Consider the following 13,318-nt stretch of genomic DNA (forward strand, 5'->3'; position numbering starts at 1 on the left):
GGCGTCCACGGATGACAACAGTGGTGGATGATCGCCGCATACTTAATTTGGTGAAGAAGAACCCGTTCACAACATCAACTGAAGTCCAGAACACTCTCAGTGAAGTAGGTGTATCTGTCTCTAAGTCAACAGTAAAGAGAAGACTCCATGACAGTTAATACAAAGGGTTCACATCTAGATGCAAACCATTCATCAATACCAAAAATAGACAGGCCAGAGTTAAATTTGCAGAAAAACACCTCAAGAAGCCAGCTCAGTTCTGGAAAAGTATTCTATGGACAGATGAGACAAAGATCAACCTGTACCAGAATGATGGGAAGAAAAAAGTTTGGAGAAGAAAGGGAACGGCACATGATCCAAGGCACACCACATCCTCTGTAAAACATGGTGGAGGCAACGTGATGGCATGGGCATGCATGGCTTTCAATGGCACTGGGTCACTTGTGTTTATTGATGACATAAGAGCAGACAAGAGTAGCCGGATGAATTCTGAAGTGTACCGGGATATACTTTCAGCCCAGATTCAGCCAAATGCTGCAAAGTTGATTGGACGGCGCTTCATAGTACAGATGGACAATGACCCCAAGCATACAGCCAAAGCTACCCAGGAGTTCATGAGTGCCAAAAAGTGGAACATTCTGCAATGGCCAAGTCAATCTCCAGATCTAAACCCAATTGAGCATGCATTTCACTTGCTCAAATCCAGACTTAAGACGGAAAGACCCACAAACAAGCAAGACCTGAAGGCTGCGGCTGTAAAGGCCTGGCAAAGCATTAAGAAGGAGGAAACCCAGCGTTTGGTGATGTCCATGGGTTCCAGACTTAAGGCAGTGATTGCCTCCAAAGGATTTGCAACAAAATATTGAAAATAAAAATATTTTGTTTGGGTTATGTTTATTTGTCCAATTACTTTTGACCTCCTAAAATGTGGAGTGTTTGTAAAGAAATGTGTACAATTCCTACATTTTCTATCAGATATTTTTATTCAACCCTTCAAATTAAACGTTACAATCTGCACTTGAATTCTGTTGTAGAGGTTTCATTTCAAATCCAATGTGGTGGCATGCAGAGCCCAACTCGCGAAAATTGTGTCACTGTCCAAATATTTCTGGCCCTAACTGTACAGCTCAGAAAAAAAAACTAGCGCTATTTGACTTTTGGAGCACAATTTTGGCTGGAATAGATGAATAACATATTGAATTTGGAGAGACCATGACGTGCCAAAAGAGCAGAAACTCCCCACAAGAGACCCCATTTAGAAGACTGCATACCTAAATTAATCAAGTGAGCCTCTCTATCGTATAGACTTTTACAACTGTGGGCCGTGAAAATGAAAAATACCGCACCTTTTTTTGTACAACAAAGTTGCATTGGCCCCATATTTTTCATTTTCACGAGGATAAAAGGAGTAAATGGACCCTTACAACTTGTTTTGCTATTTCGTCCAAACATTGTATTACTACAGAGATCAAAATCAGAAGGAAAGCCATTTTGAAGTTCAAATTTTGCCTGGAAGCTTTGCAGGTGACATGTCCCATTTGCAGAGTCCCAGAGGTAACAGAACATAATAAAACCCCTACAAGTGACTATCCCCTCCCCCCCTTTACAAACTACTGAATATAACTACCCCAAAGTTATTTCACTTCTATAACATTTAGGCAGTAAAAAGAAATGTTACATTTTTTCTATTAAAAAATTGTTGGTTGAGTCCCACATTTTTTATATTCACAAGTGCAATAGGAGGAAAAAGTACCTTTGTAACGCTATTTCTCAGAAGGCCTCAACTGTCCCATATGTGGTCAGAAGCTTCTATTAAGGCCCACTGTTGCAAGACTCAGAACAGAAGACGCGCCATTTTAGAGGGCAACTTCTTCTAGAATAGTTTGAAGGTGCCAAGTCAAATTAGCCTAGCCCTTGAGGCGTCAGACCACATTACCATCCCCATACAAGCTATACCATTTTACAAGCAGCATTCCTCAAGGAGCTGCTAAAGAGGTAATGAGTCATTTTATGTAGGGTTTTACTAATGCAGTCCCCAAGTTCCGAACATCTGACTTACATATGACTCGTAGTTAGGAACATAAGAGGTATTAAAAACAAAACTAATAACTCATCATTCCCTTCTACAGCCACCCTGAGGTTAAAGTTTTTGCATTACAGAGAAACTGCAGATATTGTGGCCATTTCATAGCAACACAAATAATTGTGTAAATAATTATAAAGTATCAGCACTCCAATATTGCACCAAGGCCCCAAACATTCGTATTTTCTATTGCATCTACATGGGTCCAATCAGCGAATGATGAAGTGGGGTTTTGGGCAAGAAATTGTTGTAGGCCACAATGAGATTAGCTAATTGACCTTTAAGGGAAGGCACTGGTTAGAAAACTCGGGTACGGGCGCAGTCCTGCTGTGGTGCTGCAGACGCGGAGTCCACCGCTTGTCAAGGGCAATTAGCACTATAGTCTGTTAAACAGAGCTAACACTTACTTCACCGGCAATCACGTAACTGATGAAGGTCATGTGTTTATGACCGAAACGTTTGCTGTTACTGCACCTCTGCTTGGAATAATAAAATATCACCTATATAAAGTCGAGTGCCAGGTTTTTCTTATATGTATCACTACGGTTTTGGAACCTACCTGGGCACCTTCATATAGAGCTGTGCGGCCCTGCGCTTAGTAAGCCGATGTTTACCCTGGTTACCAGTGACGACATCGCTGAATCGGCGTCACACATGCCGATTCAGCGATGTCAGCGGGAGATCCAGCGACAAAATAAAGTGCTGGACTTTCCCCAGCAACCAACGATCTCCCAGCAGGGGCCTGATCGTTGGTCGCTGTCACACAGAACCATTTCGTTAACGATATCGTTGCTACGTCACAAAAAGCAACGATATCGTTAACAATATCGTTCAGTGTGACGGTACCTTAAAGGGCCACTGTCAGGCCACCTTGTTAAGACTGCAGCATTACTGCTGCACAAGGTGGCTCTTTTAGTTTATAACGGCTGGAGGGGGTGACAGTGGCCCTTTAAGGCTCAGGTGTTCATGTAATGCTGCATGAAGCGGTCATCAGCCTTGGTATGTAGCAGTACAGACACAGGGGGCTATTAACTGTATAAAGTGTATGAGAACATGATGCGAGGAACCTGGTTATGGTAAAAATTTTGAATGGACATCACAGGGATAGTTAGATTAATGTGTTGAATTGAAGGATTTTTTTAATCCCATAGAGATCAACCATAAAGCATCAGATTTTTATGGATACAATGCCCTTTTTTAACATGGGAAACTGAATTTATCATTGCAAATTTCAATAACTATTGATGTATAAAAACAGATGCGAAACGTCGGTTACTCTTTAAATCAATTTTTACATTTGCACATTACAAGTAAAAAATCCTATATATAACTCAAAGCAAAGCCGTTGCTAACATATGAATTCGGGAACTAAAGCAGTAAGCGTAAAATAACATTGTATGCATATGAAGTATACAAAATTACGATGTCTCTTGACAGAAGAGGAACAAATGTGCTTTTACGCTATTACTTAGCAATGTTAATGACAGGCTCGTTTATACAAGCCAATAATTGTCAAACTTTCCCAATTAATGAAAGTGTAAACATGCCAACAATCAGCCAAAGGGGCAGTCTGATCAAAGCAATAAAGGTCATTGTAATCAACAGGAGGCTGTATGGAGATAGAACAAACAATTTAACAAACATTTGTAGATTGTAAGCTCTCACGAGCAGGGTCGTCTTATTTCGCTCTAATTATTGTATTGTTAACGTTGTTACTTATGACTGTTGTGTTTGAAACTGTTAAAACTGTAAAGCGCTGCGGAATATGTTGGCGCTATATAAATAAAGATTATTATTATTATTCTTCAACAATCCGTCTGCTTCTATAAGTGTTTGTAGGCCATGTAAACTGGCCTGTAAAAGATATAGTTGACTGGCATTCGGTATTGGACCAATGGGCCTTTAAAGGAGAAAATGACAACAAAATTCTGAAAAAGGTATTAAGATTTAATTACATCAGAAAAAATAAAATCCACACACCTTAGTTGTTTTTTCAATGATGTATTCACCTTCAAAGTGAAATGTGAGAGACATATTATAACCTGTTTGAAGTCCATAACCATTTGGCCACCACAAATCTACAGATGAATTCTGAAACAAAAAAAAAAAGAAGATCAAACTATATGTTTATATTCAAAACAGACTTTCATCACTGGTTCCTTATTTGTGCCATGGCATATTCCATATTCATAAATGTAAGTTAACCCTTAAGACATAAATGTTATGAAATTCGTACAGTTAGACCATATGAAAATAAGCAAGTTTGCAATTGACTTGCTTTTTCTACCTGCTGTCATTGTCATTCTCCTGCTACAGGAGCATTATCTTGCATAGTGTTCAACTTGTTGACAAGATCAACAACCAACAGAGCTAGGCTAGTGCCTGTAGTAGTAACTTTACAGGTTGAGGAGTTAACTCAAAAGATACCACTCACCTCTCTCCAGCCCACTGATTCTATACAGCAGTAAGCTGCTTACCTCCCCCTGATGTCAGCTCTTGACCAAGCTGATGTTATCAATCCTGTAAAAATCACAAGGCTAGGTAGACACCCAAACCTGACAATTCCCAGGGCAGTGCTAATATTCACTGTTCACTTGCATTGCAACAATGCTTTTTGAAAGCTTGTGCAAATATAATAACAGTGTATACTTCAGAACAAGCACTGACAGGCCTTTAATGTATAAAAGTAGCAGAATAAAGATTAGCAGTAAAGGTACCTTCACACTAAACGATATCGCTAGCGATCCGTGACGTTGCAGCATCCTGGCTAGCGATATTGTTCAGTTTGACACGCAGCAGCGATCAGAATCCTGCTGTGATGTCGTTGGTCGGGGCTAGAAGGCCAGAACTTTCTTTGGTCGCTGGCTCTCCCGCTGACATCGCTGAATCGGCGTGTGTGACGCCGATTCAGCGATGTCTTCGCTGGTAACCAGGGTAAACATCGGGTTACTAAGCGCAGGGCAGGGACGTCACCGCTCCGCTTTCCGGCCGCTGTGCTCACAGCCAGTACAGAGAAGCACAGCGTCGGGGACAGACAGCGGAAGGTAAGTATGAAACGTTTGTTTTTTTACTTTTAGGATGGTATCCAGGGTAAACACCGGGTTACTAAGCGTTGCCCTGCGCTTAGTAACCTGATGTTTACCCTGGTTACCGGCATCGTTGGTCGCTGGAGAGCTGTCTGTGTGACAGCTCTCCAGCGACCAAACAGTGACGCTGCAGCGATCCGGATCGTTGTCTGGATCGCTGCAGCGTCATTTAGTGTGAAGGTACCTTAAGACCAAGCTATTGAACCAGATCTGTCACTCAAAGAGAAGAGCCCGCCCCCCCAGCGACCAGGAAGTGAAGAGACTGCAGGGTTGTGCTACTGACGACTCATGTTGACAATAACCCTTTAAAACAAATAGGGCAGTTACTATACCAGAAAATGAGGAAGGAATATGGGAACATCATCTTATCATACAAAGGTCTGCTCTGGAGGACTACTGATGTCCAAGCATTACTGGTTTAGTCAAGCCTTGCCCAACTGACTATTCTACAAACGGCTGATCGAAGAGCTTACCTTTTTATTTTATCAGCTGCAAGAAGACCCACTAAATTAAAACAGGTTGTCCTAAATAGATTCAGGTACATTGCTTCAAGAATATGTATATCAGACACAGTTACCATCAATGACTACATTTCGAGTTTGGCTTCTTCACCGACTGCACATTTATCCATTGGGAAAGAATATGTGAACAAACTTCTAGAAATACCTTATCAATTTTTAGTATTATTTGATATGACCGCTGACCAGGATCAATTTGCAAATCCTGGGACTGGTCAACCTGAAGCTGTGGTATCCTGAGGACTACATGCCCTGGAAGGACGCTCTCGGTGACTGCATCAAACACAGGCTCAATGACAACTGCCCACTGAGATGTTGAATTATCTGAACAGAAGAGAACACATGGAACAAAACAGATAGTTACATGAATTATCCAGGTATAAAAAGAGCAAAGTTAAACAGCTCAGTAAAGATAAGAAAGCTGCTATTTCATTATTAGCTCTAGATGTTCAGAGAGTAAACCCTAAAGACAGAAATGCAACAATGTGTCAAATCCAGTGGTGCAATCCTCGGTATATATCTGCAATATTTACAAAAAAATACAATATGTTCTTTTTATTATGAAGGTATTAATATAATAGACACTACAAATAGGTGCCTATCAGTGGAGGAACGAGTCGTAGGACGCCCCTCGATCTCTCCGAACACCGCTCTGAAGTGTGCTTCTCTTGTATGGAGTTTTTATTGAGCTCGCACACTCAAAATGTTTTAAGATATTTGTGGGAGTCTCAAGACCCTGACCACCACCAATCAGCATTTATTTAAAGTGTCTTTTATAAATTGTAAAATCACAGTGCCTTCAATCTGAAGAGACCATGCTCAATTTTGAACCCCAAATATCTCATTTTTATAGGCGATTAAACTCATATCTGATATAATTCACTTTATTTTTTTTTCAACAATAAATTTTTATTGAAATTTTACGATTTACATATGGTGCATTAGTACGTAACATTACAAAGCTGTGAACATAACATATGCACAAATGCTTGTAAATGAGTAATATGCGTTCCTATATACTAACAACAATGGGGGGTAGGGGGAGGAGGGAGTAAGGAAGGTAGGGGGGAAAAGAGAAAAGTAGGGGGGGTTGGGGGAGGAAGGGGGAAAAGGGGGGCCCGGGGGTAAAATCACTATATACGCGATAATTGCGGAAAGTCATTCTGAGTCCGAAGGTTCAGCGTTAGTTAAATAAAATGCAGGTAGGCAAAGGGAGTGTGGCTAGTATATTCCACCCAGGGGAGCCATACTTTCTCGAACTTGCCCACTTTGTCCATTAGTATAGCAGACAGCTTTTCATTAACCATATACCAGGAGAGGCGTGATTTAACTACGGAAAAGTCTATGGTTCATTTTTTCCAGGCCAGAGCTATCGTTTGCTTGGTTGCTAAAAATATAAATGATATTAGAGCCTGAGTGTGTTTTGAAATGTTGGGGATTCGTTTATTGAGTAGGGCTTCCCAAGGATTTTTTCTGAGATTTATGTTTGTGACAGAAAACACCAAGTGGTAGATTCTGATCCATAGTCTCCTGACAGTTGGGCATAGCCACCAGATATGGAACATGTCTCCAATAGAGTTGCAACCTCTAAAACAATTTGGGGAGTAGTTGGCAACTTCCTTGGCCACTCTAGCTGGGGTCAGATACCAACGGGTCAGCACTTTATAGTTGGTTTCCAACATGAGGGTGTTTAGTATTCCTCCAGTGGAGGAGGACCAAATTTGGGACCACTCCGAGTCAGACAGGGTGGAGCCAATATCGGACTCCCAGCGAGAGGTGTATTTCAAGCAGTTTCTATTCTATGTGAGGGTGAGTTTAATAGCGAGTAAAGGGGGGATATAGTTCCCGAGGCGTGGGGGCTTTGACGGCACCTTTGTTCGAATGAGGTAAAGGAGTATGGAGGGGCTGAATTTTTTAACAAAGAGCTGACAAAGTTTTTTTAGTTGTAAGTATCTAAATATCTCTCCAGGGGGGAAACCAGGGTGGATAAAAATCAATGTTTTTAAAAAAAAAAAAAAAAAAAAAAAAAAAAAAAATCGGATTTTTTTTATTTAAATCGGATTTTTTTTTATTTAAATCGGATTTTTTTCAATAAACTGCTTTTTGAGGAAAATATTTTACCATCCAAAGGTTCTTCCATCATGAGATAAAGCTGAGTTGTTTAACTCAGTAGAATAAAGGCTGTATATGTGTAACATTCACAATGCCATGCTCTTCCAGAGGTTTCTGTAGGATTAGTGGGCAGTTTCTCTCCTATATTATCACAGACTCTCGCTTTACTGACGCAGTTCTCAAAACTGAATTTGACTCCGCAGAGGTCCCAGCCTCTTCTTCACGGCAAAAATGTTACAACATGAACAGAGTTGAGAAAAAGACCTTAATCCTATTCTACAAACCTATGAATACAGAATCAACCCCTTCAGTGCCAAGTCCAAGAAGTTAGACAATATGTTTCTGATTGTTTGGAGTGGAATAGATCTGCACAACACAAGAAGAATGTGAATCTAAAGTGTGAGGAGGAGGAAGGGCAAGCAGACAAGAAAATGAAAGTGAAACTTTGAGCACAATACTGCAGCATAGCCACAGACAGACAAGTCTGGATCTGTTTGTGTGTACCACTACGATCTGAGGTTTATTACATTCTTTCCTTATAATGGCAGCAGGCCGTAAAAGAAACCCAGTTTGGGAATATTTTAATGAAGCTCCTTCGCCTATCGGTAAGGCAGGCATGCGTGCAAAATACAAACGATGCAACAGAGATGCAAGGCCTGGTGGCGCGAATGAGGCAACATCATGAGAAGTGCGGTGATGAAGATGACCAAAGAAATACTTCTGAACAGGCAGGATCTTCAGGTTGTTAAACATTTTTATTGAATCCTAATTCTAAAGACTGAACTGTCATGTGTGAGAAAAATTATATTTCTTATTATTACTGCATGTTACTGTCATTTGGTACAGTTATGAAGAAAAACAAATATTCCTTTTGGGGCAGGGGCAGTGATGTGTTGTGTACAATAAGCAGAAATTGTATAAACAATAAAATAACAGCACTGACTTTTTTTGTTTAGGGGAATTCATGGATTCTGGAAACTATCCACCTTCAAGATCACCATCATTCTGTTCTACAGTTTCAGAGTTATCCATCCAGGATAGTGCTTCATTAGCAGCAGCATCATCATCAGACACCCACAGCCACATATCACCATCACCCAAAAGGAAGAAAAAACCTTTACCTCCTGGAACCACCATAGATAGGTTTGTGATAAGAACTAGCAGATTAGAAAAAGAGTTGATTGATGAAAAAATTGCCCAGTTTATTTATGCAACGAACTCTTCTTTCCGTCTGACTGAGAACCCACATTTCATTAATATGGTTCAGTCACTGAGACCAGGATACAGTCCACCCAGCAGAGCTGATGTTGCAGGGAAACTGCTGGATCAAGTGTATGACAGAGAAATGGAGCAATGTGCAACAGCTCTGGAGGGTAAAATTGTTAACCTAAGTATTGATGGGTGGAGTAATGTCCACAATGATCTTATTGTATGTGCTTGTATAACAACAGAAGAAGGTAAAGTCTTCCTTGCACAAACAACTGATACGTCAGGAAATGCACACACAGCAGAATACTTACAAGAAGTGGCAGTAAAAGCTATAACGACATGTGAACAAAAATTCAAATGTCTAGTATGCAGTTTGGTCACTGACAATGCTGCGAACGTATCCAAGATGAGAAGAGATTTAGAAGAGCAGGGAGGGAATACAAAGCTGCTAATAACATATGGTTGCAGTGCTCATTTGCTGCACCTCTTAACCAAAGACTTAAGTGTTCCAGAAATAAAGGCTAATGTTGTTGAAATTGCTAAATACTTCCGTAATAATCATTTTGCTGCAGCAGCTCTGAAAAGGATGGGTGGAACCAAGCTAACGCTCCCACAAGATGTTAGATGGAACTCTGTGGTGGACTGTTTTGAGCAGTATATCAAAAACTGGCCTATTCTGATGACACTTTGTGAAGAAAATCGAGATACAATAGATGGCACTGTCACGGCCAAAATCCTCAACATTGGGCTTAAGAGAAATGTTGAACATATGCTGAGCTTCCTGAAACCCATCTCTCAAGCTTTAAACAAAATACAGAAAAATAGCTGTTTTATTGCGGATGCTGTTGAAATTTGGAAGGAACTGAGTGAACACTTAAAAACAGAACTACACATGGACAGAATTAAATTACAAGCAGTAAACAAACGAATGGGACAAGCACTGACTCCAGCTCATTTTTTGGCAAATATTGTCAATATCCAATATCAGGGTCAAAACCTAAGTGCTGAGGAAGAGGAGTTAGCTATGACATGGGTATCCAGCAATCATCCATCTTTAATGCCAACTATAATAAACTTCAGAGCTAAGGGGGAACCATTCAAGAAATATATGTTTGCTGAAGATATTTTAAGGAAGGTCACACCAGTAAACTGGTGGAAGTCACTTAAGCGCTTGGATTTAGAGACTGTTCAAGTAATGATTTCACTTTTAACAGCAGTAGCTTCTTCTGCAGGCTTTGAAAGAATATTCTCTTCCTTTGGACTCATTCATTCTAAATTGAGAAATCGGTTGGGACCCAATAAAGCAGGAAAGCTTGTTTTTCTTTTCCAGATTATGAATAGGAACAAAGAAGAAGATGATGATGATGAAGATGACGACAAGTGAGCTACAGAGGACAGCAGGGACAGTAGTATTTAAGTTTTTCATGTGTCGGCTGGGCTGACAGTCTAAGTTTCTTATAATATATATATATATTTTGTTTAGCCAAATTAGTTAACAAACATGGATGTTTGTTTAAGCAAATAACTTATGCTGTAATGTTGTTATTGTTTCAGTTGAATAAATCTATTTAAATTGTTATTAAGGTCAGGATTATTTTTCTCCTTCCTAAGTACAACAGAACAGTGGTGTCCAAATATGAATGATTAACCCATTAAACTGGGGAGAAAAAAGTAATATAAAAAGTGATTCTAAAAATCTTCATCTACTTGCATGTTAAAGTAGCAAGAACTAGTTTAGGTAGAAACTTTAATTTAAATCACTGATTTAAATCAAGCCTTACTGACTAGTGATTTAAATCGTGATTTAAATCAGTTAGATTTAAATCAAATCCACCCTGGGGGAAACCATGTTTTTCTTGAAGGGCCGGGAACGCGATAATCCCGTCCACATTGAAGAGATGATGAACTCTAGTTATCCCTGCTTCAACCCACTTTTGGAAGTATCTAAGGGGTCCCACCATGCCTGGGGAGAATAGGATGTTGTTCCATAATGGTGCGAGGGGCAAAAAGGGTGAAATTAGCTTTGAGGAATATTTATGCGAGTCCCAGATTGCTAGAGAGTGTTTTATAATAGGGTTCGAGATATGTTTGCGTTGGGTTGGGAGAATCCATAGAATTGTATCTATGGTGTCGGGTTGTAGCTCGGATGCCTCTAAGGATAACCATAATGGAGGTTCAGTGTAGGTGTGGTATAGGGTCAGTTGGCCCAGCTGGGCGGCGCAGTAATACTTAAAAAGGTTGGGAACTCCCAAGCCCCCTTTCAAGCGATGGCGGTGGAGGGTGGCTTTATTTACTCTGGGGAGACCTCCTCTCCAAACGAAAGTGTCTATTGATCTTTGGGCCATTTTAAGGAAGTGCGAGGGGATAGGGATTGGCAGGACGCGAAAAAGGTAAAGTAGCTTGGGGAGAATCGACATTTTCAAGGCACGCACTCGGCCTAGCCATGAGAGGTGTAACTTCTCCCAAGATTGGAGCAAAAGGCGAAGTTTACGGAGCATAGGCGGATAATTGGCTGTGTAGAGGGAGTCTAGATTAGCCGTCAGTTTTACTCCCAAATAATCCAAATGCTTAGTAACCCACTGGTACGGAAAATCTTTTTGGAGCTGTGTTATAGTTGATTGCGGGAGGGATAGGTTCATTGCGTAAGATATGGCAGCGTTTATTTGCAGACCAGATATAGATTCGAAATCTTGTAAGGTTTGGAGAAGGGCCGGTAAGAACGTCTGAGGGGACGATAAAAGGAGTAAAATATCGTCAGCAAACATAAATAGTTTGTGTGGAATTGTTGCCACCTCTACGCCTTGTATTTGGGAATTGAGGCGCAGCTGGATAGCCAGTGGTTCGAACGCTAGGAGGAACAATAGGGGCGAGAGGGGACAACCCTGCCGGGTACCTCTGCTTATTGGGAAGAGTGTAGAGGAGAAGCCGCTGTAATGCACGTAGGCGGAAGGGATAATTCACTTTATTTAACAAAATGAATGACAGCACTTGGCATCTTGAATACCTAAACAAGAAACTTCGGTTCGGTCAACATCGGTTAGGATGCGGATCATCTGTCCACCATAGGGACCCACTGGAAAGAAGCGTATACAGCATGGTTCATGTTTCTTTGCAGTGTAACTCTGCCCTTTACATACAGTTAAACAAATGGTATGCAACTCTCTATTATTAACCCACTTAATTATTAATGGAGCTGCCTGATCAGGATACACGTCCTATTAGCAGGGAGAAGGGGTATACTGTAAAAGAATAATGTTTCTTCTTCTGGAGCACTGAAATGATATAGGAAGATTTATAGGCCATGCAATGGTTCTCTGGGAAATCAAAAGGAGCCTGTCAGCAGGTTTTTGCTAGCCCATCTGAAAGCAGCACACTGTAGGGACAGACCCCTGATCCCAGTGATGTGTCACTTACTGAGCTGCTTGCTGTCATTTTGATAAAATCACTGTTTTCTCTGCTGCAGATCTACCAGTTCTCTGTATTTTGCTTCCAGTATATCAACGCTCACACCACTGATTGGCAGTTCTCCCTATGCACAGTGTACACAGAAAGCTGTCAATCCGTGGTGGGATTATACAGAGCTCATGAATATGGGGGACTAAATGTTAGCAGGTTTACTAGTCCTCTAATGATAAAATGACTGCTTTATCAGCAGGGATTATTAACACTATAGCAAGCAGACCAGTAAGTGATAAATCACTGGAGTCTACATTATGTTGTTCTCAGATTAGGGAGAAAAACCTGGTTACAGATTCCCTTTACATATACCAACAGCCTAACTACAGAGGAAGGGAGAAGTGATTGTAGTGTCCTCTATTGGAATTTTAAGTCCTGAAACTCATTAACGCCTAATTTTTCCATACTGATATGTGCAACTTTATGCTGTAATAGCACTGGATTGTTTCAACATAGTATCCCAGCGAATCAGACTGTTTAGTGATGACACATGGTACTTTATGTTAGCGATATATTTAGATCTACATTATTTGCATATAGAGTTATGAAAAATATATGAAATTTTATGAAAATTTGCAATTTTCAATCTATGCATTTGCTGCACTTAAAAGGGATGGTTATAGCATAAAATACTTAATAAATAACATTCACCATCTGACTACGTTACACAGACCACTTTTTTGAAACACTTTTTTTGTTGCAAGGAAGTAAGAAAGGTTAAATACCTTCAGGTTCATTACAGGAATCAAAACAACAAAATACCGGTAAATTACATCTTTTTACCATTTTTTTACATGAAAAGTATAATTTTAACCACAAATTTTCATTTTTACAAAAGTAGCAGCAAAAAATGG

General features: G+C 40.3%; 1 protein-coding gene across 3 annotated transcripts in view; it reads right to left on the reverse strand.

Annotated features, from left to right (window-relative positions):
- MANBA (mannosidase beta) overlaps positions 1 to 13,318 on the reverse strand; it is a 122,765-nt gene that overhangs the window by 71,295 nt on the left and 38,152 nt on the right. For all 3 annotated transcript variants that reach the window (XM_069743655.1, XM_069743656.1, XM_069743657.1), the window contains 2 exons: positions 5,836 to 6,011; positions 4,064 to 4,174 (listed from right to left, as the gene is read on the reverse strand). In XM_069743655.1, the coding sequence (XP_069599756.1) occupies positions 4,064 to 4,174; positions 5,836 to 6,011 (287 nt within the window). The remainder of the gene's footprint in view (positions 1 to 4,063; positions 4,175 to 5,835; positions 6,012 to 13,318) is intronic.

Source organism: Ranitomeya imitator, chromosome 1 (genome assembly GCF_032444005.1).
Source record: "Ranitomeya imitator isolate aRanImi1 chromosome 1, aRanImi1.pri, whole genome shotgun sequence".
NCBI classification, from domain to species: Eukaryota; Metazoa; Chordata; class Amphibia; order Anura; family Dendrobatidae; genus Ranitomeya; species Ranitomeya imitator.